Below are 27,626 nucleotides of genomic sequence, written 5' to 3'. Positions count from 1 at the left end.
TTCTGTGTTGCCATAGAGATTATACTGTACAACCTATAAAACATCTGCACTAATTTACTCTTGTTTGATCATCACTTTAGATTACTCTGTATATTTTAAGATTTATTATAATTTCTTCCAGGTTTTAATATAATCATTGTTTCCTTTCTTTCCATCCACTGTATTACCATTTTTGAAAGTAACAAATGTAATTAGTAATCCTGTGACAGACTGCTTCTAATTCAGTAAATTAGACATTAACACACAAAGCTTCAGGGATTAAGGTGAAACACCTATATGCTTCCCCTTTATCTTAGACGTTAAATAAAAAAATAGGTTGAATGAAATCAGGACGCAGAACTACATAAGCCCGTTGCCAGTCTTAGTTCCTAATAGGTTTGTCAGGAGATGCTTTTCATAGATTTCAGATTTTTTAAAATGTCAGAGAAACTGAAAATATATACTATTTTAAAAGCTCATTTTAAAAGCTCCACAGGATGAGGCTGTACTGCAGCTTGAGAGAATTTAGCAGAAACCTCACTTGAGACCCTTTTTAAAAAAACTGTAACATTTCTGTAGCCAGTTTTCTTGGAATTGTATAATATAAGGATACAGGAAGTGCCACATTGAATCACACCAGCAGTCCCTCTAATACAGTATCATATTTCTGATGCTATTCAATATCAGATGTTTCAGAGGACGCTGCAAGAAACCCCATATTGGACAATTATAGAAAAACCTTCTAATCTTTGGTTGTTTTATGCTCTGAAGCATGACAGATTATATCCTTTATATGCAAAACTCAACTCAACCTTAATTTTGGAGTTCCAACCAGCAGATCCATAATTTAATCCTATCCAATGTGATTATGCATATTCTTGCTATCCATATAATGTCTAGTCCTTGTTAGCAGCTCATTTCTTTCTTAAGTTTCTTCAGAATTTTTGGATGAATACCATTCAGTCCTGGTGAGTTTTTTCTTTAATTCCTCAGTCTGCTCTAGCACCACCTCTTCTGACAAACTGCACTCTGACACGGCCACATCTTTGTTACTTGAAAAGAATAGATATCTCCTCACCATCCTTTGTGGTGATGTCTGATGCAAAGAAATCGTTTAGCTTCTAAGCAATTTCCTTACTTCCTTAATGGTTCCCTAGTAGTCCGGCAGACCCACTAATTCTGCCCCAGGGTGGCTTCTTGCTTCTGATATCATTAAATAATATTTTATTTCTTCATAGTCTTTGGTTAATTGCTCTTTTAAAAGATCTTTTAGCACTTCTAATTTCTATGTTAGATTTTATGTGCCATAATTTGTTTCTTTCTGTAGGGTTTACTTGTGCTGGATTTCTATTACGATGGATATATATATTTTGTTTAATTAACCTTTTGTACCTTGCTATGTAACTCTATTATTTTTTCCTTCCCTTCCTTGTTCCTTTGTATTTATAGGTCTGTATTCCTTCTGAAACTGCTGTTTAAATAGACTCCATGCTGAACCTAAGGATTTTAAGATGATAAGAACTAAGGAACTGATCCAAACACCCATGGGAATCTTTTCAGTGACTTCAGAGGACTTTGGATCAAGCCCTTAGACCCTTTTGGGAACTGAGATAGAGAAGAAGAAAAAAAAAAAGCCCCAAAATAATCAGAACCCAATAACTAGTAGTCTGGAGCTGCTCTTTCTACAGAAGCTGAATGCATATTTCCCCTCAGGATTTCAAGTGATCCTGGTGAACAGATGTTGTCCAAAATCATCACTTCTAATAATGAATCTGTTCATTACTGAACTTTTAGAGCATGGCAGCAGGGTCCACATAACTACTTAGTGCACAGCAGGCTAGTGCAGGGTAGATTGACTCTCCAGCTTGTCACGCACTAAGTCTCTGTACAGGCAAGCCGTGAGACTCTCAGTGCTAGAATGAGTTTGGTGGAAAGCATCTTTTTGTTTCTAAAATTGTCCCTTGAAGGGATGGGGATCCTAAAGTGAGGATATTTTTAATAAAAATAAAAATCACAAATAAGGAGAACTGACAGCCTATAGGTGTTCAGCACCAAAAATGTTGAATTTTTACCAAATGCTAGTTTGAATCATTTGGTTTAGTGAATCCCCCAGAACCAGTAAGATGGAAAATTGTGGTTATTACTCCTTAAGAAAATAAGAGGAGAGCCACTAATGGAAATTGTGTTAATAATGTACCCCTTATTGACTTAACAACTTTTGACTCATTTTGAGAAAGATGATTTTGAAATCCTGAAAGTAACGTTGCCAGCTGGAAATCTAGTCCGTTTCAAAAACTGAATTAAAAGCAGCCTCAGGTACTACACCTGCTATCGAGTAGTCCAGCAAAATTTTGTTTTACAGTTACATATTCCTATCTAAAAAAAAAAATAACTCCCTTATAGCTGTGTAAAACACCCACATGAAAAGGAGAAACTCACTGACTGATTATGCAAGGGAAATAGTGATATTGACTAAACCCAAAGTCCTATCAAATTACACAAAGAAAAGAACATTAGAATATTTTGTCTAATCTTTGTTTTAGGAATCACATGTAATTTGTAACAATATTAGGTAACACCTACATTAAAAACAAGGTCTGTTCTCAATTTAGGGAATTATGTCTGATAAAAATAATTACCTTTCTGGAACTAAAACAGAAGTTGATACATTTTTGGACCAGAACCAGTATACAATTGAGGCTGTGGAGCAAGTAAAAGGCTGGGTGGAGAACTCTGAGACATAAGACTTTGTTGAGGAAAGCATATAATAGCTTTAGAGCCTCTCTCCCCCACATGGCTGGTTCTCTGCAAGAATAAGTGTTTGAACAATTTTTCTTCTGTACCTTTTTCTGAGAGTTGAAACTTTATTTGTTGATAAGTTCATAAGTGCATATGATGTGGCAAGTTGTATTTAGCAGTTGTTTTTGGCCTGCATAGTGAGGGGTTCCTTCCCAAACTGGTTTGCTAAGCTGCCACCCTCCACTTCTTCAGACCAATTTCTAGTGATTTGGCCACAAAGAGACATTTTTTATTTTTACATATTTAGGAAAGCTGCTGACAAAAAAATGTCAACGGTACAATGCATGTGCCTTTGCTGAGTAACTTTGTAATTGCTATGGCCTTTCCTTTGTCCTTACGTCTACACTTCACTGCTTTGTTGTCTCTCTCATTTGTGAAATTAGATTTGTAAACAATTAGAGGGAGGGGCAATTTATGCATACTGTAAAGTGTGTAAAATAGTTTTGGGCACTGTAAGATAGTAAGTTGAAAATGAATACATATAGTCACTATTTGACCTGTCCACACTAAAGGTTGAGACAGCTTGCCAACGGTTTGTGCTTTAGAGCAGGAACAACAGTACTTTAACTACACTAAGCCCTGGGTCTCCTGAGTTTAAAACCATGCTGCAACTGAAAAATGTCCTATCTACAGATAATGTCTACTGTAAAATTTCATCAAGATGATATGCTGTCAAGATTCCTCCCCCACTCTGAACTCTAGGGTACAGATGTGGGGACCTGCATGAAAAACCTCCTAAGCTTATCTTTACCAGCTTAGGTCAAAACTTCCCCAAGGTACAAAATATTCCACCCGTTGTCCTTGGACTGGCCGCTACCACCACCAAACTAATACTGGTTACTGGGGAAGAGCTGTTTGGACGCGTCCTTCCCCCCAAAATACTTCCCAAAACCTTGCACCCCACTTCCTGGACAAGGTTTGGTAAAAAGCCTCACCAATTTGCCTAGGTGACTACAGACCCAGACCCTTGGATCTTAAGAACAATGAACAATCCTCCCAACACTTGCACCCCCCCTTTCCTGGGAAATGTTGGATAAAAAGCCTCACCAATTTGCATAGGTGATCACAGACCCAAACCCTTGGATCTGAGAACAATGAAAAAGCATTCAGTTTCTTACAAGAAGACTTTTAATAAAAATAGCAGTAAATAGAAATGAAGAAATCCCCCCTGTAAAATCAGGATGGTAGATATCTTACAGGGTAGTTAGATTCAAAAACATAGAGAACCCCTCTAGGCAAAACCTTAAGTTACAAAAAAGATACACAGACAGAAATAGTTCTTCTATTCAGCACAATTCTTTTCTCAGCCATTTAAAGAAATCATAATCTAACGCATACCTAGCTAGATTACTTACTAAAAGTTCTAAGACTCCATTCCTGGTCTATCCCCGACAAAGACAGACTATAGACAGACACACAGACCCTTTGTTTCTCTCCCTCCTCCCAGCTTTTGAAAGTATCTTGTCTCCTCATTGGTCATTTTGGTCAGGTGCCAGCGAGGTTACCTTTAGCTTCTTAACCCTTTACAGGTGAGAGGAGCTTTCCCCTGGCCAGGAGGGATTTCAAAGGTGTTTTACCCTTCCCTTTATTTTTATGACATATGCCAAAACTTCTAACTTTACTGGACCTGTGGATTTTGCTGACTTGCACCTGGTATGGTACCATTCTGAAGAGTAGTTTTGTCTTGAGAAGTTAATAATATAATTACTGAGCACTGAGCTGAATATTTTGGCTGTTTGTTATTTTTTTATGAAGCCTTCATATATTAGGAACTTCCTGGATGTCCCTCTTTAGTTTTTTCCCATCTGTAGCAGATAGAAGCAACCTTCTTGCTGGTCTGGAATATCTCCTAGTCAACTTTGAGGGCTGAGTTCTGGGAATATTTTATTCATTTTAGAATTTTAATATTTTTTACACTTTTTCAGTCAGGACAGCTCTTCAAAGGGAACAGTGCCTCAGCAGCTTTTAGGCAGTTCCCATTAACCAGTCTACAGAGGGCTCAAAGCAATAAAGAATCTGGCTTTCTAATGGCTGCAAATCACTTGTCCCTGTTATTGTGCCTTGCATGTTTGGTCTGCTAGTAGGAGGTCCTGACCTGCTAATGTGGCTGGAGGACTGGCTACAAATCTCCATTATTGTGCTCAGCAGCACAGTTGATCTGCAGCTTTCAGCCCCAGGTATTCTGCTATCCCACAGGAACCCCTAGTTGATGGAGAATGAAGTAAGTGAGTTAGGATGCTGTACTGGTCCATTGAATTCTGTCATCTGAAGCAAACCACATAAGGAGGTCAGATGCTTTTCAGTAGTGGTTCAGGATCTTCTGTTTTCTCATGGCCAAAATGGCTTATGAGTCTATGGGAGTGAGATCTGCTGTGACACTATATTGGTCTCTTGTAGGCCACAGTGGCAAGGTCACTTTGTTCCTCTTGTGTAGAGGAGTATTTTATAGCTAGTCAAGTGAAGCTCAAGGTTTCTCATATTCCACCCTGATTGACAGTCTATTCTGGTAAAGGTGGCAATATCCAGCAGCACTGTTGTCTTCCTTATTGTTTCTTGTTCTGTGTCCTTCCCCCACCATTTCTTTCATAGCTTAGAGCATCGAAGAAAATGTTCAAGGAGTGAGCATGAATAATTGTGGTTGCACTACATTGGTTCTCTTCTAATTGATACTACAAACTCATGTCAAAGTCACTAGTCCTTACTCCTTTAAAATGACCTTCTGTTTCAAGGATTTGTACCCTGTTACCTATAATCCAGCAAGGTTCTTAAGAGGGTGTACGAAAGAAGACCAGTGGTCTCCACCTAGTGGCACTGTAAAAGAGTTCAGTGTGTGCTCCCAACTGGCATGGAATGTGGCAGGATTTTGTCTACACTCAGCCATAGCCCCATTGAGGCATTGTCAATATTGATAGTGCCATGGCTTCCCAACATCTTGTATTCAAGCACTGGGATTTTGGCTGCACCAATAAAAGAGCATCTGTAACCTCACTTGAAGAGTTCAACACCTTGTCTAGCATGAAGGATGTACATAAATTAATGATTAAGAATAGGGATATGCTGGATTTGAAAAAAAAACAAAAAAACAAAAAAAAAAACCCAAAACCTGCATGCTCAAGAGGTAAGAAAGCACTTGGTGCCAATAGGTGTTGCATCCTGATTATTATTCACAGAAAATTCAGCTATACTTTGTCAACTTTTATATGTAGGGCCCTAGCAAATTCACGGTCCATTTTGGTCAATTTCACAGTCAGGGGATTTTAAAAATAATAAATTTCCTGATTTCAGCTATTTAAATCTGAAATTTCATGGTGTTGTAATTGTAGGGGTTCTAACCCAAAAAGGAGTATTTTTTTTGGGGGGGGGGGGGGGGAGAGAAGTAACAATGGCATGCTATGGTACAGTATTGCCACCCTTATTTCTGTGCGGCTGCCTGCAGAGCTGGGCCCTCAGTCAGCAGCCGCCACACTCCGGCTATCCAGCTCTGAAGGCAGTGCACAGTTAAGGGTGACCTTATCATGACGACCCGCCCTCCCCCCAAATAACCTTGTGATCCCCCCTGCAACTCCATTTGGGGTCAGGATCCCCAATTTGAGAAACACTGGTCTCCCCCGTAAAATCTGTATAGTATGGTGTAATACCACACAAAAGACCAGATTTCACAGTCAGTGATGCATTTTTTATGGCCATGAATTTGGTAGGGCCCTATTCTTCTTCAAGTGATTGCTCATGTCCATTCCAAGAGGTGTGCTCCAATAGAACATGCTGCATGCATGATCGTCGGAAGTTTTTACCCTAGCGGTACCCGTCGGGTCAGCTGTGGAGCCGCCTAGAGTGGCGCCTTTGTGGTGGTTTTTATAGGTCCCTGCCGCCTGCTCAGTTCCTTCTTACCACCATTTCAGAGTAACAGCCGTGTTCGTCTGTATTCGCAAAAAGAAAAGGAGTACTTGTGGCACCTTAGAGACTAACCAATTTATTTGAGCATAAGCTTTCGTGAGCTACAGCTCACTTCATCGGATGCTCACGAAAGCTTATGCTCAGATAAATTTGTTAGTCTCTAAGGTGCCACAAGTACTCCTTTTCTTTTTGCGAATACAGACTAACACGGCTGCTACTCTGATTCCTGGATTTGTAACTGGTGTTTTTAAATGTAAAGAGCTGCAGAGTTTGCTGAATGATTTGTACCTTTTGTAGTGTGTGAGTGGCTTCTTGTCCCCCTGATCTGCCTTTTCAAAACAAAAAGATTCCCCTAGTTTGGACTCACGATAAAGAATATTTGGTGCTAATTCTCTGTCACTCTGCTTTAGTGCCTAGGATTCCCTGTATCTCATAGGTTTTCTTTCTGAGCCACAGATAGAGTTTGAGATATCTACTTTGTCTCTGCAAACAAATGTCAGTCAGCTTTTCATATCTTCCTTAACTCCTCCGATATGAGACTTATAAACAGCAATGGTATGGAGGTCTTTCACATGCTCAACTCGTGTGAAAGTGTCTGTTACGTATAAAACCACATTGATAAATCATGATGGTATTGAAAACATTATTAGTGTCTGTCATGTTCTCACATTTGCCTGAGTGGTTAGGATATTGGTTTAAAACTTTAAAAGCTAAACACACAATAATAGTGTCACACGTCTTGACGTCTTATCATTTTTTTTCTGTTTCTTACAATTAAAAAGTTAACATTAAATTTTTTGATTAACTTTATAATACCAAGGAACCTCAGAGCTGTGCAGGGCTGCACAAAAATCACCCTGCTGCTGTGGGCCACTGCATGCTGGAGTATAAAGGCCCAGCTAACCCCAAGCCCACTCAGTCCCTTCTTAGCACCCATGATGGTCATTGGAATTGCTTAGCTTGCATTAGCGAGTGCTCTCAGTGTGCTCATTGTAAATTTATTGTACTTTTCTGGTTTTATTGTTGATTAGTATTTCGTTAATAGTGTAGATCGAATTAGTTTCTTTTTTGGTCCCCATTTTTCGGGTTTCCATTTCTGGGTACCCACGGATGCCTGGGTCACCTGGCTTCAAACCCTGCATCTCTTGCGCTAGGCTGATGCCTGTGAGTAACTCTCACTCAAGCTGCTTGAAGTGTTTTGGGGAAGCTCACGTTCAAGATTGTTGCCAAATTTGCAAATTCCATGTCTCGCTCTATGCCTAAAACAGAGAAGCCAGCCTAAAGATTTTGCTTATGGTGGAGGCCCTGAGACCTCCATCAGAGCCCAGCCATTCAGACTCAGCACTGAGTACTTCGACATAAGTTAGGAATGTGCCTGGCACCGTTTTCCCTCCCCAGTGCCTAAGAAGTGGCATAAGACCTCTAAACAAACCACCGAGAGAGGAAGGTCACCAGCACCACCGAGAGAGAAAGGTCATCGTCTAAGCATGGGGATAAGTAGAGTGCAACTGAAACCCAAGCACTCCTCTTCATTGGTAGCACAGAAACTTATACCATTGACTCTTGCACCCAGGAAAGTACTGTCAAGTCTGAGGCCTGAGGGGGCACCTTCTACATCTGTAGTACCTCAGCATTCTGGGACCTTCTCGGTACGGACCACACTGGAGATCTTTCTGGCAGCGAGAGATGTTTTGAGCCTATAGGTACCAGTATCCCTGGGAGTGCAGGAGGCTGCACCCTTGGTACCAGCAGACAAAGGGACAGCAGTATCATTGGTGCAGCACTCAGTTCTGCAACAAACTCCATTGCCTTAGAGTGGGGACAGTCCCCCCACCCCCACCCCTTGGTCAGTAGAGGGATTCATTCACTTCTGAATCCAAGATTGGCGCCTATATTTTCCATCCATCGGAGCTGGTCTCATTACTCTCCACTGAGATGCCTAGGGTGCCTTGGGATCCTCCAGCTGGAATAGGATAAGGTATGTGGCCGGGGAGTCATGGGGGCTCACTACTGGTCCGGCAGTGGTCTTTTTGGAACCTGGGGGGACACCCCTTGGTTTCTAGGTCATACACCAGGTGTTCCTGCTCTGTGTCCTTGAAAAGGAGCGAGGAATCTACTCACCAGGTGCTGCCTGTTCCTGAGCCTGGCACCAGGCCCAAATCCAAGCAGCAAGAGGCAGTTCAGGAGGATCCTGCTGGACAGCTAGTGGAGGAGATGCAGCCTCAGCTTGTGCTGGCTTCTTCATTCTTCTCTTTGGATGAGGCAATTTCCTTGGGAGGCATCTCACCTCATCCTGATGATTAAAAAACTCACCAACAGCTATGGAAAAAGGTAAGTTTGGGGATCCAGGTAGAGGAGGTTAAGAAGTCCTCAGACCACTTTACTGATATTTTGGCCACCACAGGGCCTTTGCAGGTGTCCTTATCTATTCAAGAGGCAATTATGAAGCCCATTAATCTTTCTGGAAGACCCCTTCATCCCTTCCTCCCACTTCAAAAAGGGCTGAATGTAAATATTATGTACCCTCCCAAGGGGTTGAATATCTATACTTTCATCCCCACCCCCAGGCTCTCTGGTGGTGCCAGCAGCCAATGAATGGGAACGACAGGGACAACAGGCAGCAATTCCCAAATCAAACGATGCAAAAGAACTTAGATTTATTTGGTAGAAAAGTTTATTCTATTTATCCTGCAAATCAGAATTGCCAACCAACTAACTCTTTGGGACGTTGTGATTGTAATGTTCGGGACTCCATGTTAAAGTTTAGGGACATGTTGCTGGACGGTGCTAGACAGGAGTTCTCTTTAGTTGATGAGGGGAAGTCTGTAGCAAGAACTTCACTACAGGCTGCACTGGACGCGCCAGACTCTGCTGCTAGGACTATTGCTTCTGTGGTTTCCATCTGCCCATGTTTGTAAACTACCTTTATAAACCTTTGTAAACTACCAGGAGATGCCCGGTTCCATCTCCCCATGTTTGTAAACTACCTTTCCCACTTCCTCAATGTTTGGTCCTAGATTACACATTTCGGAGAACAACAGTTACGGAAGGTTAGTAACCATTTGTTCACCACTAGGAACACAGTTCTTTGCCTGCAGGATATGAATAACTCCTAGTCACTACAATAGAGTTACTCAACACCTACAGTTTAAGAATAAAGATTTAGCAATGATTACAGTTCTGTAGGAATCAAATAAATTAGCAAATTCTCTTTTTGCTGAATAGGTTCTTTTGTAGAGTAATATCTGATACCCTAGATAAGCTGGGTCTCCCACGATCACGATTGGGATTTCAACATCACCAATGGTTATTTTGCAGTCTGGAAAGACAGTCCCTGCTTGCAGCTTTCTGAAAAGACCTGTGTTCCTAAAGATGTCTGCGTCATGCACCTTTCCTGACCATCCCACGCTGATGTTGGTAAAACGGCCCCTGTGATCCACCAGCACTTGCAACACCATTGAGAAGTACCCCTTTTGGTTTATGTACTCTTTGGCAAGATGGTCTGGTGCCAAGATAGGGATATGCGTTCTCTCTATCTCCCCACTGCAGTTAGGGAACCCCATCATGGCAAAATCATCCACTATGTCCTGCATGTTGCCCAGAGTCACTACCCTCCTTAGCAGAAGTCTTTTGATGGCCCTGCAAACTTGAATCACGACAGATCCCATGGTAGATTTACCCACTCCAAATTGATGCTCCACTGACCGGTAGCAGTGTGGCATTGCAAGCGTCCACAGAGCTATCGCAACTTGCTTCTCCACTGTCAGAGCAGGTCTCATTTTAGTAATGCTGTGCTTCATGGCTGGGAAAAGCTCTTCACACAGTTCCTGGATGGTGGCCTTTCACAATCGAAAGTTCTGCAGCCAGTGCTCATCATCCCATAGCTGCATAACGATGCAGTCCCACCGTCAGCGCTTGATTCCTGGGCCCAGAAACAGCACTCAACCGTGTCAAGGTGATGCATGACTCTCTCCAGCAACTGCGAATTGCTCCACTCTGTGTCTTCCAGCAGGGCTGCTTGAGTGGCACTAATTGTTCCATGCGGCGGCTCCTGTATTGGCTGTGTAAATACTGCAGGATAAGGCACGAGGTGTTTTTAATGCTCACAACAACAGTGTACAACTGAGCAGAGTCTATGCTATGGTGTCCATGCGGGTAACCCAGGCTTATGAAAAAAGGTGCGAAAAAGACTTGGTTTGTTTGCCATTGATTTCAGAGTGCATCATGGGAGGCTAATGCCATGTTCCCATAACCACCCGTGCCAGTGTTTTGGTCCCATAAGGCATTGCAAGCCCAAACCAAAATTCCACTCGGCTTTGTGCACTGTGGGATAGCTACCCACAGTGCAGTGCTCCACGTATCAATGCAAGCCCTGCTAGTGAGGATGCACTCTGCCAACACAATGAGCATAGTGTAGACATGCAAGATCAACTTGCTTAAATTGGAGGCTCTATGTCGACTTACATGAAGTCGACTTAACTTTGTAGTGTAGACACAGCCTTACATGAGAAACTAGAGAAATATAGCCCAGATGAACTATACTATACTATACTATACTATACTATACTATACTATACTATAAAATGAGTGCACAACTGGTTGGAAAAGTGTACTCCAAGAGTAGTTATCAGTGTGTTCACAGTCAAGCTGGAAGGGTATATTGAGTGTGGTCCCACAGGGATCTGTTTGGAGTCAGGTCCTATTCAATATCTTCATAAATGATTTTGATAATAGCATAGAGAGTACACTTTTATAAAGTTTGCAGATGATACCAAACTGGGAAGGGTTGCAATCGCTTTGGAGCACAGCCTTAGAATTCAAAATGATCTTGACAAACTGGAGAAATGGTCTGAAGTAAATAGGATGAAATTCCCTAGGGACAAATGTGAAGTACAACACTTAGGAAGGAATAATCAATTGCACAAATAACAAAATGGGAAATGACTGCCTAGGAGGAGTACTGAAGACAAAGATCTGGGAGTTAAAGTGGATCACAAATTAAATATGAGTCAACAATGTAATACTATTATAAAAAAGCAAACATCATTCTGGAATGTATTAGCAGGAATGTTGTAAGCAAGATAAGAGAAGTAATTCTTCCACTCTACTCAGGACTGATAAGGCCTCAACTGGAGTATTATGTCCAGTCCTGGGTGCAACACTTTGAGAAACATGGACAAATTAAAGAAAGTCCAAAGGAGAGCAACAAAAATGATTATGGGTCTAGAAAACATGATCTACAAGGAAAGATTGAAAAAACTTGGTTTGTTTAATTTGGAGAAGAGCGGATTGAGGGGGACAGAACAGTCCTCAAATACATAAAAGGTTGTTATAAAAAGGAAGGAGATAAATTGTTCTCCTTAACAAGAAGACAAGAAGTAAGGGGTTTAAATTGCTGCAAGGGAGATCTAGGTTAGATATTATGAAAAACTTCCTAATTGTGAGGGTAGTTAAGCACTGGAACAAATTACCTGGGAAGGTTGTGGAATCTCTGTCATTAAAGATTTATAAGAACAGAGTAGATAAACACCTCTCACAAATGGTCTAGATAATACTTACTTGTGCCTCAGTGCAGGGGACTGGATTGGATGACCTATCGCAGGGGTGGCCAACCTGAGCCTGAGAAGGAGACAGAATTTACCAATGTACATTGCCAAAGAGTCACAGTAATACATCATCAGCCCCTCCCCGCACCAACTCCAGCACCTTCTGCCCGCCGGCAGTCTGGCCGATCAGCACCTCACCCTCCCTCCCCCTGCCTCCTGCCCGCTGCAATCAGCTGTTTCGTAGTGTACAGGAGGCTCTGGGATGGAGGAGGGAGGAGCAAGGGTGCAGCAGGCTCAAGGGAGGGGGCAGGAAAATGCGGGGGCCTTTGGGTAAGGGGTGGAGTGGGGGCAGGGCCTGGGGCTGAGCAGTGGAAAGTTGGTACCTGTAGCTCCAGCCCTGGAGTCAGCACCTATATAAGGAGTTGCATATTAACTTCTGAAGAGCTGCATGCGGCTCCAGAGCCACAGGTTGGCTACCCCTGACCTATCGAGGTTCCTTTCAGTCCTACATTTTGGTGATTCTACAAAGATCATGTAATTAGAAGCCTATATGACACGCTTGTGAAGGCATCTTAAAAGAACAAACTTTTCACATGAAATACATGCACACAAGACCAGGTTGCGGTCTTCAGAAAACGTGGCCCCAAGTCTGGTGTATTTGTAGTAGTATTGGCAGACTCTGCTCAGGACAGGCTTAAGATGTAAAAGGCGTTGCAGGTTAGGATGGAGGAGGAGTAGCAGAACTACATGGAGAATTTTGTACTGTATCTTTCTACATGATACCTGGCTATAGGTTGTGTTATTAGGGAAAGGTCCATTGGCTACTGAAGTCTATGGAAGGACTCAGTGCGTGTTGGTCAGTTTCTACAATATTGAGCACTCAAAGGAAGAAAGTAATTATTTTTTAATTGTATCTATGAATAATCTGATTCAAATTATACTGAAACTAAATACCTGGGTTTCTGTTTACGAAAACCTGTCAGATTATATAACTGACAAGTTTACTTTAGTATTTTTTAATTACACTTGAAAAGATTACTTAATCCAGTTGTAGGGCTACATCCTCAGATAGTATACATCATCCTAGCTGAGCACAGATGTCACTGTAGCTACCTTAGTTTACACCAGTTGAGGATCTGTTCATTAGTGTATTGGATATACTAATTTCATTTTTAGTAAATACATTGTCAGTTGAATAAAATCCCTTTTACTTCTCTATGTCCTTTCATCTAACATTCTTAATGAACTCAGTAAATTACAAGTTTTTGTTAAGATTGGCACCTTTAACAGCTGTCAGCTATTAAAAATAATCTTTTTAACATAACAATTCAAAAGACAGTCTTTTAAAAAAGCATTCATTTTGGATCACTTGTGCCATTCTTGAATTCTTATTTTCCAACTTTTTCTGTTGCAGGTAAATATGCTGAAGATATATTTGGTGAGCTTTTCAATGAAGCGCACAGTTTCTCCTTCAGGGTTAACTCCTTACAAGAACGTGTGGACCGTTTATCTGTCAGTGTTACACAACTTGACCCAAAGGAAGAAGAACGTAAGTTTACTTCCACACATGACTGTGGTTCTTACATTGAAGAGTATTTCCTTTGTGCTGTAAATAAATTGATATGCAAAATGAAAAGAAGGATGATTTGGGGGTTAAGGCACAGGACTGAGAAGGGGAGGCATAGGTTCGCCTCTTAGTTCTGCAACAGACTTCCTATGTGATCTTGAGCAAGTCATTCAGCCCAACATTTTCATACCAGGGTGCTGAACACCAACAGCTTCCATTGACTTAGACGGAAGGTGCTAGAGAATTGTGACATGGCATTACTATTTATTATATTTTTGATTTTATTAATTAAGTCTAATTCTGGGAGTAAACCTGTACTCAGTTTTTACCTTCATGAGTGAGATTTATAAGCACTTGTGTGAGTAAAGTCTTCAGTAATTGACACATGGTCATTCTTTATTAAAATGTGTACAACTTTGGGCTCATAGTGAAGTTTGAACTGTAGCCCTGTTTGTCAAAGATTGTTTCACACATCTGTCCCAGGACAGGCATAATGCTGTTCAGCTCTCCCCTCTCATCCATCCTGTCCATCATCTACTGATCTTCAGTGAACAACTCATCGTTTAGCTGTGGAACTTTGACATCAGAAAATCAAGGATGAGCCTTTGCCACCTCTTTCCCCACCTTTTTGGTCCTTTGTGTCTTTTTTAAGATTGTGAAAAATTGACCAGTCAGTACTCTCCCAGTCTTTTCGTGTCCCCCTTCACCCTTTTCTCCCCTTCCTTTTTCATGCATAAGGCATACTGTAAATTTATTAAAGTACCTTATAATCGTTAAATCTGTGTATTTTGCTAAAAATCACAGAATCACACAGAATATCAGAGTTGGAAGGGACCTCAGGAGGTCATCTAGTCCAACCCCCTGCTCAAAGCAGGACCAAACCCCAATTTTTGCTCCAGATCCCTAAATGGCCCCCTCAAGGATTGAACTCACAACCCTGGGTTTAGCAGGCCAATGCTCAAACCACTGAGCTATCCCTCCCCCCTATTTATTTAAGATTTATATATTTTTGCCTAAGTAAATTTAGTATTCAGGAAAGGTTCTGGATGACTATCCTCAGATTGAAATCCTCTGCTTTTCCATACTGTTGGGTTTCAAGACTTAGTCATGAGATTTGGAAGCTGTCTAACAAGCCAAAATAACTGAACCTTTTGAAGAGGGTAGATCATGTAACCTGTGAAGGTACATAGAATGCTATAGTTTCCAATTCCAGTTTCTTTTTGACCACACACAAAAATCTAACAGCTAAGACCATAACTCTGTGGTAGAGAAAGATGGATTAATATAAATCTGTCATCGCTTCTTTCATAGAACAAGATGACAGGTAAGTAATTTCCTTTTCTCCACAGCTTTGTCTACTATAGCATGCTTCACAGTTGTTATTCTCTGTGTGTGATAGCAGCAATGGAAGCTGCAGTGTAGACAAGGCAGTTTCACCACTAAGTCATTAACCCTACGTGGAATAAAAGGATGTGGGTTCTGTGACTGTTTCTGTCCTGGATCTCCTGTACAGTTAAACAACATGGTTAAAACACTGTTCCCTTTCTTCACTTAGACGGAATCCACCGTTTTACCATTAGTGAAGATATGAAGTTTGGTAGTATAGATGCAATGCAGAAGTAAATGAGTTATAAGAGAGCTGAAGACATGAAAAAAATGGAGAAGCAATGTTTTAGACATGTTTCTCCGGAACACAGTTTGACCTAAGGCACAACTGTCAAAAATAAGGCATATACGACTTGCTTAAAGAATTGTTACCAGAATGAGTATAAGAACATGTAAAATATTATTTGGGTGATTGATTCAACGTACAGTTTCAGAGCTAGCTATGGAAGGAGTTTAGGAGGAGCGCACAGCATTACTTTTAGTATGAAAACTGGTGAAAATTGGATCAGTTAGAATGACAATGACTTCGTATAGGGGCTCATAGACCAGGTCCTCAGATGGTGTAAATCATTGTATCTCAGTTAACTTCAGTGAAGTATACTGATTTACACCAGCTGAGATTCTTTCCTTTAGAAATAATGTTGAGCCCTGAGAAAACAAGTAGCTCAAAAAACATCACTGGGGTGACTTAGGCAGAGGACTAGCAGGTAGCATTTATGTACAGCTTAAGTGGTATATAGGCATTGTGCTGGCCCTCAGCATGGGGTCAATTGCACCCCAGCTGAGCAAGATCACAGAAACCTTTCACCATACAGAGTTAGCGTAATTTCCACATTTCCTGAAAACCTAAGTAGGGAAGCTATTGTTTATAGACAGAAACAGAAAATATCTAAGAATCCCAAATCAGACCACTCTACTTTTTGGAATGTAATCTCAGACAGAGATTAAGATTCCAGTTTTCAATAAAAAGATGTTCCAGTTCTGCATGATTAGTTGCGGTTAAAGCTCCATTCATGGAGATAGAAAATGTTAACTACACTAAAGTGAGGATTCATGTTGCATCCTATAGGAACTATGGAGTTTATATAACTTCACTTTCCAAGACTAGAATGAGTAGAAGGAAGTTTTGCATTCTTATTGTGGGGTTTTTTTTTCAGTTCTGGTGGATAATGTTATAGCTATTCTGTTTAGAAATGAAAAACACATTTCTTTTGAGATAGCTGCACCACTGATGGATCATACCATTAAGCTGAGACAGCTTGTGATCAAGATTCTCTTTGTGGGACAAGCCGTTGCTAAAATTGTTAGACTGGACAGTCTGCTCAGTCTTTTGGCTCGTTATAAAACAAAAGAGTCTGAACGTTTGGTTGGTCTGTTTTATAAAATTAGGTAAAAATGCACCAGATTTCCAAAACCTAATGGGCGTATCAGGCTCATACTCTGGACCCTAGTCTTGTGGAAACTATCAAGTTCTTCAGCTTTATAAGATTGTTTGCCTGAAATTGCCCACCCTAGTAGCAGGTGTTTATTCTTCTGTGGAATGTTAAGTGTGCTCTCCTGATTCTAAACAGGTGACTTGTAACTGACCTGGATATAGGGAAGGTGGGAGTAACCTTAGAGGGAGGATCTAGGGCAGGGGTTCTCAAACTGGGGGTCAGGACTCCTCAGGGGGTCATGAGGTTATTACATGGGGGGTTGCGAGCTGTCAGCCTCCACCCCAAACCTCGCTTTGCCTCCAGCATTTATAATGGTGTTAAATATGTAAAAAAGTGTTTTTAATTTATAAGGGGGGGGTCGCTCAGAGAGGCTTGCTATGTGAAAGGGGTCACCAGTACAAAAATTTGAGAACCACTGATCTAGGGGGAAGGCTGAGCAGTCCTAAGGTAGGAATCCTAGTAGCAGCCAAACCCAGTGTGAAGGTCTGAACTGAATTTTATGTTGTTAATTTCAGTGTAAATAAAAACCCAGGAAGGGTGAGTTGTTGACTCTGACATGTTTGGTATTTGTTTTAGAACAGATTTTTAAAAGCAACTGCTCACAGAATTACTGCTGATTTTCCACAAACTCATGATTTGCCCGAGGAGCTCTCACATTCTCCAAGTCTCTGAAAGTAAAACCACACACACCTCCCCTTTTTCAAGTAAAGGACTATGCTTACAATGATTGGATATTGAAAGATTTCTTAGTGAGCAACTGTAATCTTATAACAGATGTGATGGTGGGGGTATGTCATTTTCATGTTTACCCTTGGCAATCTAGTTATTGGTTTAAAATTTAAGTATTTGGGGAAATTATGTCTGTACGAATTTGGTAAACGTTCAAATTTCAGAAAAATACACAGGGCCCATTTTGCTTGATGTAGTTACGATTCTGAGGATATTACAGAGTAGTGAGATGGGTATTCATACTTTCTTGCACAAATGGCCTTTGACAAGTTCAGTTATAGGCTTACATACTAGGCACTAATGGGTGTTTACTGTCAGAGAATCAGGAGAGAGATTGTTAAAATAGTATTTAGCCCAAAATGCACTACAAATGCTTTTGACAATACTGCATTTATTCTTGCAAATGTTTACTAAACCACACTGGTAAGGAAGTAGAAGAATGTTGCAGTTAAACAAAACAGGGGTAAGAGGGGGAGCCAGTCCACCAATTTCATGGTCATGCAGCATGACCCAAGTGGCAACTCAGTATTGGTTCCTCATTCTCTGGGCTAGCAGTGCCTGGCAGTACTTTATAGGAAAGGCTGGGGTACTGCCTGTCTTACTGATCCAGGATTGTCATTTAACAAGTTCCTTGAAGAAGCTATATCCAGCACTCCTTGCTTAGAAGAACAGGTTTGCCCAATGTGAATCCTTTGATAGGGGAGTAAAGAGATAGGGGGAACCATTATGAGAGATGGGGGAAACCATTTGTTCTTCACCAGGCTTCTCTGGCTTTGAATTTTAAGGGTTCACTTACAAACAGTTCTTGCTCTCATTTGGGCTAAAATAATATCAAGGTTTTTAATGGAGGAAAATGGTTTATGATTTAAGTAATAAAATCTAAAAAAGTTTGGCAAATTAGTTTGGTAAGTTACAGAAGGGTAAGGGTAGAGGAGGGCTCATGGAGCCTCCTGTCTTAAACCTCCATGCGAGATTCAAGCAAATCTCAGTCCTTATGCTCAACTGATTGTAAAGTATGCATTGCTAGCCACTCCAAAGGGGTTAGGAAGGAAGCATTACTGTGGTTCTACCCTCTGACCAGCCATGTAGCAGAGCACATGCTGCACCCTCTGAAAGTGTGTTGGAGTGACAGCACTGCTCCTATGCACCATGGAGCTAGGAGAGACTTTATATCAACATGTTTTATTTTTCTTCCATTAGAAATTTTTGCCATACAAAACGGAGTGATTTACAGAAGCCCTGTAAAAACTTCACTCCCTTCTGTTAAACTTAACTTGTATGGCAATGGGGTCATCTATACCAGGATACACATCAGGTGATTCTCTTTTGATATGCCACTGGGGTATTCTCTTTCAGCAGACAATAGCAGAGATCTCTTTTAAGATGTACTCCTCTGCGTCCACACAGCAACAAAGAAAAGAAGAAAAAATTCACTTTTAGGGGCTCACAGCATAAATGAACAGTGAGAATGAAGTACATTTGGGCAAGATACAGATACTTGACATGAACTTTGATTTAGGGTTGACAGAAGAAACTGAAGTTTTGCAAGGACTTTGAATTTCCCTCATAGTTTTATATGAATAAAATCTTCTAATGCAAAAGAAGAAAAATCAAATCAGGAGAGTGACTGGATTGTATTCGCTATGCACTACCCTGAAGTATAGAAATATATGGTTCCACCAGGAGCTACAGGAAACATTGTACCTCAGGAGTGAAACAAGGAACGTATAGAATTACTGACTTTCTACAGGAAAAAATGAGGAGCGGAAAGAACAGAAATTACATGGATTCATACATAGATTTTATAGAACGAATCAGAATATTGCATCAATTACTTTAAAAATGTGATTTTGTTTGAATAAAATTTACTAAGTTTGTTAAAGTTATTAATTTCACAAAATCAGTGATCGCACATTGAAATCAAACAACCAGAAATGGGATTTAATGTTATCAGAGCTAGCATTTGAATTATTTCTGCCTTATGTATTTGCTTAATATTCTGTAAAAAGGAAATCAAAATGGTTTCCAACACTGAAATGCTCTGTTTAAATTAATGAATCCATAACATCTGAAAAATTGTAGTTTAGAGAGGGAGTGTCCATATGTTTTGAATATAAGGTATCTTCCCCTCATTTTTTTCTTATCACAAAGACTTCTGTATTACTTTGTTCTCCCCATACCAGTGATGCTATACTTGTACATAGAGGAAGAATAATTGTTTGTTTTCAATTAAGTGGAATGAATATGTTTCTTTATACATGATGATAGGCATGTGTTAATAAAATTAATTCTTCAGTGAAAAATAATAGAAGCATTCAGCCTGTTTTGGCTGTGGCTAGCATAAGAAATCAGTGCTGTAAGTATTATCATAAGTTAACTGAAGAAATACCTAAGGAATTCTCTGAAATCTTTTCTTTTAATAATTTATTTTTAGAACATAAATGTAGCGTGGTAAGGTATAAAATTCCTTCTTGTAGTAAAAATAATTTAAATTCATTGCACTGGAGATGTGGTTTCTCTGCAGCCATGTTTTATTTAATGTCCTTATTTAACATACAGTGATTTCTGAGGGGGTTGAAGGTGTGTGTCACACACACACACATCCTATAATAATTGAAAGACTAGTGAGTTAGCTGTTAGTGGTTATTTGTGAAAGTAGTTGTGTCCAAACTATGAAATAAAGAAAACGTGATCCATTCATATTGTTGCTCTTGTAAAGAATACTTGTCAGTTTTACCCACAGTTCTATGAATTTCTTAGTGCCATTAATCTTGAAGTGCTAGTACAGATAAATAATTTAAAATCTGTGTAGGTGGAAATTTTACAGTGCTTTTATTAAGAATCATCATCCTAACTTTCATGCCTCTCTCTTGAGATACTGATATACAGTGCAGTACTGATACCCAGTGTGACAAGTCATTAACAAATAACAGCTGTGTATTACTCCCTAAAAAAAAAAGAAAAAAAGTGGTGTCTTGGAAGAAGGAAAATTTATAAACTGAGAGCTGATCTGTCTATTTTGCTATTTTAATAGAAAAGAATGCCTTATAATGGTGTTTTTAATTTTAACAAATTGGAAGCCAAACATAGTACATAAAGCCTTTGACTTTTGCAGCACACCTGTGCTAAATGCTGTGATAAATGGAAAATTCCATGGCAGCAGAGAAATAAGTGTAAAAATTCAAAAACTAATGTTATTGAATTAAATATTTAAATGAATAAAAGTCATTAGTTTAATTTCTAATTCAATTCAAATGTCTCTTTTGAACGTTTAAGTGTACCTGTAGGTTTTTAGTGTTCTAGAAACATCGCTCTGTCACAGAATTTAGTTACCACATGGGAAAGATTAATAGCTGAGAAACGAGAAATGTTATATGCGGTGGTGGGCAGGGACATGCTGGCCACTGCTTCCCGCCGCTCTCATTGGCCGAAACGGTGAGCCGCAGCCACTGGGAGCAGCGGGCAGCCATGCTAACAGACAGTCAATATAAACAAACTATCTTGCAGCCTGCCTGCAGATTACCCAGATGGGCCGCGTGCAGCAGGTTGCCCACCACTGTTATATAGCCTTAATACCAGAGGTGGGGGGTAGAGGCTTTTGCTATAGATGACAAAGATGGCATTGGCAGGGGAAACCTAGAATGGTTGGTAGCTGTGAGGCGAGGCAATTGTGATGTTAACTTGAGGAAGCAGCAGCTGGGATAAAAAACTGGTCTTGGTAAAGGAAATAGAAACTAGAAGCTAGAGTTTTGTTTATTGTAAGACAAGGAGCAGCACCTGGAAAGGGGGTTGGGACATTTGAAAGAACAGGTTCTTCGAGAGAGATGTCCCTGTGGGTACTCCACTCCACTCCACTCCAGGTGAAGGTGCATCCTTGCGCCTTTGCTCGGAGAGTTTTGCAGCAGTGCACGGTGTCTGCCGTGCACGGTGTCTGCCTCGCACACTGCTGGCTCTTCAGCTAGTGTGCATGCGACCCGGACTCCTCGGTTCCTTCTCAACCATCCCCGGCCTGAGACAGCACTCAGCAGTCCCATTGAAAACCTTCGTTTTCAAATTGACAAGTTAGATAAATTAGTAAATTAGGATAGACAAGTTAAGTTTCAGTTGTTAGAATTATGTCCCCTGTTTAAAAAAAATATTATTTTCCATCCCATAGTACAGTTAGTAGTAGTTTAGGAAAAGCCTGATTCGCTAGGTTTTAAAAGATGCATGACATGCAGAGAGGCAATTCCTGTATCAGATGGACACACTCAATGTGTCAGTTGCCTGGCGGAATCTCACATTCCCCAGAAAGTGCCCACTGTAACAAGCTGAAGGCTAGGGCATAAAGGGATAGATACCTGAGGCCTGGTCTACACTGGGGGGTGCGGGGAGGGGGGAATCAATCTATGTTACGCAACTTCAGCTACGTGAATAACATAGCTGAAGTCAACGTACTTAGATCTACTCACTGCGGTGTCTTCATTGCGGTGAGTCGACCGCTGACACTCCCCCGTCGACTCCGTCTGCTCCTCTCGCTCTGGTGGAGTACCGGAGTCGACGGGAGAGCACTCAGCGCTGCCCGTCGATCCTGCAGGTAATGTAGACAAGTCCTGAGGCTTAAACTCAGCTTAATGGAGAAGTCCCTAAGACCAGCCTCCTACCCTGGGCAGGAACCCTGTTCACAGCAGAGGTCACCAGTCTCTTCAATGCCAAGGTCCTTGAAGACCAAAAAAATGGTAAAAAAACAGTCATCTTCCTCACCTCATAGAAAGCAGACCAGCACAAAACGCTCGCTGACCAAATCGCTCTCATTGATGCTGGCCTCACCACAGCTTAGCACCTACGACACTCCAGGCACCTCTGGCACTGTTCATGTGGTGGCAGCCGCAGACACCCACCACGCCGGTGCCAAGGATAATGGCTTTAAGCTGCCTGTCTCCATCACGACACCATTGGTACCTCCAAAGGAGATGGCACTGGCAACTGCTCCTATTTCCATGCCACAGACTAATGCTGCTATCGTCACAGCGCCAACACAAGCAACATCAGCACCGACTCAGCACACCGCACCACCAGTGCAATCGGCACCCGGCCCTGCAGCACCGATGCTTTTGGCACCATGCCATTTTCTGCACCATAAGGATTTGTAGGTCTCCCCGAGCCCAGAGTCTCCTCTCTTAGGCACCAATGTCTCACCGGGGCCAGTGGTACCACACCAACAGCTATCTCCCATACCATCACAGTTTTTAAGTGATGAAGATGAAGAGGTTGAAGGGGTAGTCTCCCCTCACCATTCTTCCCCAATCAGGACACCTATTGCTGCTGGACCACTACGATCATGGTCCACATACGCTCACGACATGCCACCTTGGTATGACTACCCATGGATGGGACCTTCCCTGGTCTCTGGCCATACTGGAATCCCTGGGGGTCTTACAGAAGACACCATAACATGCACCCCAGCACACATAGGGAAGACACCAGATTCCCGCCTCCACCTTTGGAGACTGTAGCTGCGGACACACAGGAGGAACCCATGGCAGAGCAGGAAGAGGACACTGCTCCCAATACCTCGCCAACCAACAATAATTCTTCCTCCTCACCAGACGAGGCTATTATACCTCCATCACCGACCATGGCAGATGACTGTACTCACTTCCAAGACTTGTTCAAAAGAGTGGCTAATGAGCTGAAGATTGCTCTGGAGGAAGTGCCGGAAACTGAACATGAGTTAACTGATATCCTACAGACATCTTTCTCCTGCAAAATAGCATTGCCAATCAATGTGGCTATCATGGAACCCACCAAGACAGTGTGGCAAACTCCAGCCACAATACTCCCAACATGCAAAAGGGTGGACCGAAAATATTATGTTTCCTGCAAGGGATCCACTACCAGCACCCAACTTTCTGGTAGTGGAAGCAGGCAACCAAAGGGACAAACAACAATTTCGATCCACCCTTTTCAATAAGGAGAGTAAGAGTTGGACCTATTCAGCCACAAAGTATACCCATCATCCACACTTCAGTTTAGAGTGGCGAATTACCCACGGCATTACTTGCCAAATATGACCACAGGAACTATGGCAAATGTATGGACTTTATTAATGACATTCCTGAGAAAAAGAGGCAACAATTCAAATCGCTGGTCTCTGAAGGACAGATGATTTCACTCATGGCTGTCTCGCTGAACACTGCTGACATGGCTGCGAGGTCCATCACTATGGTGGTTGTTATGCGACGAGCCTCATGGTTTAATTCTTTGGCATTCCCACGGGAGATACAAAATATGGTCGAAGATCTCCCTTTCGACAGAGAAAAATTGTTTGCAGTCAAAACCAATGAAGTACTGCACACCCTGAAGGATTCACGTGCTAGCCTCTGGTCCCTCAGCATTCATACACCTGCCAGAAGAAGGAGACAATACAGGTATCAAACATATCAGTCGCCTAGATACCCGACATATACACAGCAACACCAGAGGCCTTACAAACAACACCAGCAATGACAGCGACAGAGATCACAATGATGACGCCCTCTACCACCACTACTTCCTCTAATAAGCAAATTTGAAGGCTTGGTGGAGGGTCTGGAAGACCTCTCCCACATTCCAGCACATATACCATCCACCCAGCTATTTGGAGACCGTTTGCTCCCATTCTACCTCAAGTGGGCAGCTATCACCAAGGACAAATCGTCCCTACAAGTCACCCGAATGGTCACTACAGTGACCAACTTCATTGGATGCCTAGGAGAAAGCACCAGTACCATACCACCCATGAGCTTCTACAGAATGTCCTCACACCTCTGCAATTCTCCAGGCTTGGAAGATGTACAAAAGGAAGAGGAGACTCAGGCAGAGAAGATCTCACCTCCATCTGGAAAGTCTTCATCTCTAGATGAGGTGGTAATGCCACCATCGGCCTCTTACAAAGAGGATTTCAAAACATTCCAGGAACTCCTGAAAAGGCTAGTGGACTCCCTTCAAATTCCACTAGAGGAGGTGCAAGAGCCCAAACATTCCCTGGTGGACATCCTGACATCCCTAGGTAAACACTGTCCTATCTATATCTCTCGTATAGGCCCTGTGGCAAACATCTGCCACAATTCCACTGATCTGTAAGTGGGCAGATAAAAAAAAATATTGCATCCCACCCAAAGGAATGGAGTACATCTTCTCCCACCTTAAACCCAATTCCTTTATGATGGAGGCTACCAATGAGAGAAACAGTCAAACATGATTTAGGGCCTCTCCATCGGATAAGGAATCTAAACAGCTGGACTTGATGGGAAAGAAGAACTTTTCATCAGCTACTCTCCAATTTCATATTGCCAAATGCTAGGCCTTGATGGCAAAATATGATTTCAATACATACTTCAAGTTTACACATTTTATTGAGCATTTGCCACAAGACCAGAAAGATCAATTCCAGTCTATCATCACTGCAGGACAGTTGATAGGAAAACCGCTCTACAAGCTGCCTTAGATGCCACTCATACACCTTCCAGGTCTGTGGCCAGGTTGATGGTCATGAGAAGAGCATCCTTGATCCAATCCTTAGGACTTCCAAGAGAAGTTCAAAACATGGCTGTAGACCTTAAGCTCTTTCCCAAGCATACAGACATACTCCACATACTCAAGGACTCCAAGACAGTGTTGCGATCACTGGGGATTTATGTGCCTGCAATGAGAAGCCAGTTTAGTTGATCTCAAACTGCTCAGAAATGGAGCACTACCATGAGCACACTTTCCCTAAGCCTCAGGAGCCTTCAGGAGAAAGGTTAGACCTCAGAAACAAGGTACTCCCACCCTTACTTCTACCCAGTCAACACCTCTCTCTTAAGAGACACTTCTGATGCCTTCATTGGTGTCATCAAGTATTCCACTCCACTGGATCACCAGTTGTGTGACTACCCCTCCTTTGGAGACCCACTCTCTTACTACCTACCTGCCTGGGAGTACCTTACTTCAGAAAAGTGGATATTGGAAGTCATGAAAGAGGGCCATTCTATCCACTTCCATTCTATTCCTCCATCTGACCCCTGCTCTCTGTCCCTCTTCTGGAATCCATCTCAAGAAAAACACTTAAAACAAGAGGTCCACTGTCTCTTTCTCGGAGCTATAGAACCAGTCTCATTTATTGTCTCTGGGGTCACAAAATGGGAGTAGGTGAATTGTGAATGATGATTTAGTGAGTTTCAAAACAAAGAATACAAGGTAGTTGGGGCCTGACCTCCATATACAGTATGCTAAACTTCATAATTACAATCAGTGCTTAATTTGTAATGAAATACATGCCAGGGTCAAGCAGTTAGTCGCTGAAGCTCAAGCAATTTTTTTACTTTCATAATTGACACAGCAAGCCCAGAGGTGCCAGGGCCATGAACTCAGCCCTGGCAAATCCTGGCACAAATTAAGCACTGATTACAATATGATCAGAGCATAATTAATGCAGACAGAATTTTCGGCACCAAACCTAAGTAAAGAACAATACATTAGAGCTAGAATTGCAGAATGCAATCATTTCTCCATCAAAGATTGCATCTGTGGATCCCCACTTATTCTGAGCACACATTCCTATGTGCTGCAAATCCTAGAACTACTTAAAGCACTAAAACATGTCCTTCACACAGAGCCAGACACTGGAGGTGAGGGCCATGTCTGCAACCATCCTCAGTGCATTTCATCCAGTTGTCCTGCCCATTTGATGCAATTTATTAATGGTTTAGTAGCTAATCCATTTTAAATTAACCCCCACCACCACCACCACCATTTGATAAAGATAGTTAATTTAGTGAGAGATCTGTGCTTCTTTACAGTTGGTTTTCTATCTGTAAAAAGGGGGATCTGGACAAAATGTCAGGTTTTGAGTAGTGCATTTTCTTGTCAAAATATTTGTGATGACCCAACCAGCACATTTGCTGCCTGAAATGCCTGGGTGAGAAAGGTATTCCCTAAAGTTCTATTCAGTGTTTCACAGGACATAGTTCTACACCTACATCCCAAATTTAAGGTGATTTCTTAACTCTGTCTCAATCAGTACATTAACCTCCCAGGTCTTCTCAAAGCCTCTTCAATTTATGGAGCTTAATTTCCACATGTGAGTTAATGTCCAAAGAGCATATGAGCTATTATTTTCATTAAAACAAAGCCTTTTAGAAAATTTGAGGTTGCTCATTGTCTTTGGGGACAAGTCTAGGGGAAAGTAATTTCTGTTTAACAACTATCAGGACTACTATGATCAGACAGGAAATCGGGTGGCAGAGGGGTCACTCTACTAAATGCAAGGTGGCTTCTAAGCATGCTTAAAGAATATCACCTTTTCTGAAATCTGTAAAACACCTACACTGAGCTCAGATCGCAACGATTACTCTCTCATGTGAGCTGAGTCAGATGCTTATTTCTAGAGAGAAAAATTTTAATAAAGAAAAGATGGTTACTTACTCATAACTAGTTTTTTCTAAATATCCACCTTCATTCCCTGCTTCTCCCAAGTCTGTGGACAGGATTTTAAATAGAGGAAGGGAACTGAGGGCATTTGGGTTCATGGACTGTTTATATAAAATTCTCACAAAACATTCAGCTCCACAAGGGATCATGCTTGTGATGCTCCAGAATTCATGGTTTTAAATGGTGCTGGGAGTGCAATGCTGAGATAAGCGTTCACAGAACTGTAGATCTGCACAGACATATTTGCCAGTTCCTAGTGAATATTATTGCCTCTTTTCTTGAATGTTTTTGGTGTAGAATCTTTTCATTAGCTGTACATTGGAAAGACTGTAAAAATTCTAGTGCCTAACAGATTTCTTTTAAAGTGAGCTATAAAATACAAGATTTAATATTTCTTTGAAAGGTAAATTATTTCTATCAGAATAGCTAGTTTCTGTCAGCACGCTGATATGCTACATAGCTCATCCTTTGCTGTAAATTGCAGGTCATACTTTAATGATACTAAGGGGAGTGAAATCTAAGAAGCAGCTTACCAGGTGGTAAATTACTATTACCAATTTATAGTACTGATGGGTTTTTATTTCATTTGTAAGGCAGCTTCAAACAAAACCCAATTACTATATGTTGCAGTACCGCTATTTAAATACTTGCTTTTTCTATCTTTTTCCTTAAGTTGAAAAGATAAATGGACAAGGATCTCTCTTTCAGAACCTCACATACAATATGTTGGTAATGCCTGTCAAAAAGATGAGCTATTTTAAATTACTTGGAAACTCTGTATTGGCAGGGAGTAAGAATAGCAGATGTAGTGGGTCTTTTCACAGAATCCTAGGAATAGAGTTGGAAAGGACAAGCTTG

At 41.4% G+C, this 27,626-nt stretch overlaps 1 protein-coding gene across 1 annotated transcript in view; it reads left to right on the top strand.

Annotated features, from left to right (window-relative positions):
* WASF1 (WASP family member 1) overlaps positions 1-27,626 on the top strand; it is a 59,375-nt gene that overhangs the window by 14,481 nt on the left and 17,268 nt on the right. The window contains exon 2 of the mRNA XM_077811703.1: positions 13,633-13,767. Coding sequence (XP_077667829.1) covers positions 13,633-13,767 — 135 coding nt within the window. The remainder of the gene's footprint in view (positions 1-13,632; positions 13,768-27,626) is intronic.

The sequence above is a fragment of the Eretmochelys imbricata genome, chromosome 3 (genome assembly GCF_965152235.1).
Source record: "Eretmochelys imbricata isolate rEreImb1 chromosome 3, rEreImb1.hap1, whole genome shotgun sequence".
In the NCBI taxonomy this organism is placed as follows: domain Eukaryota; kingdom Metazoa; phylum Chordata; order Testudines; family Cheloniidae; genus Eretmochelys; species Eretmochelys imbricata.
Note: the sequence above shows the minus strand (reverse complement) of the source record. Positions and strands in the feature narration are given on the sequence as shown.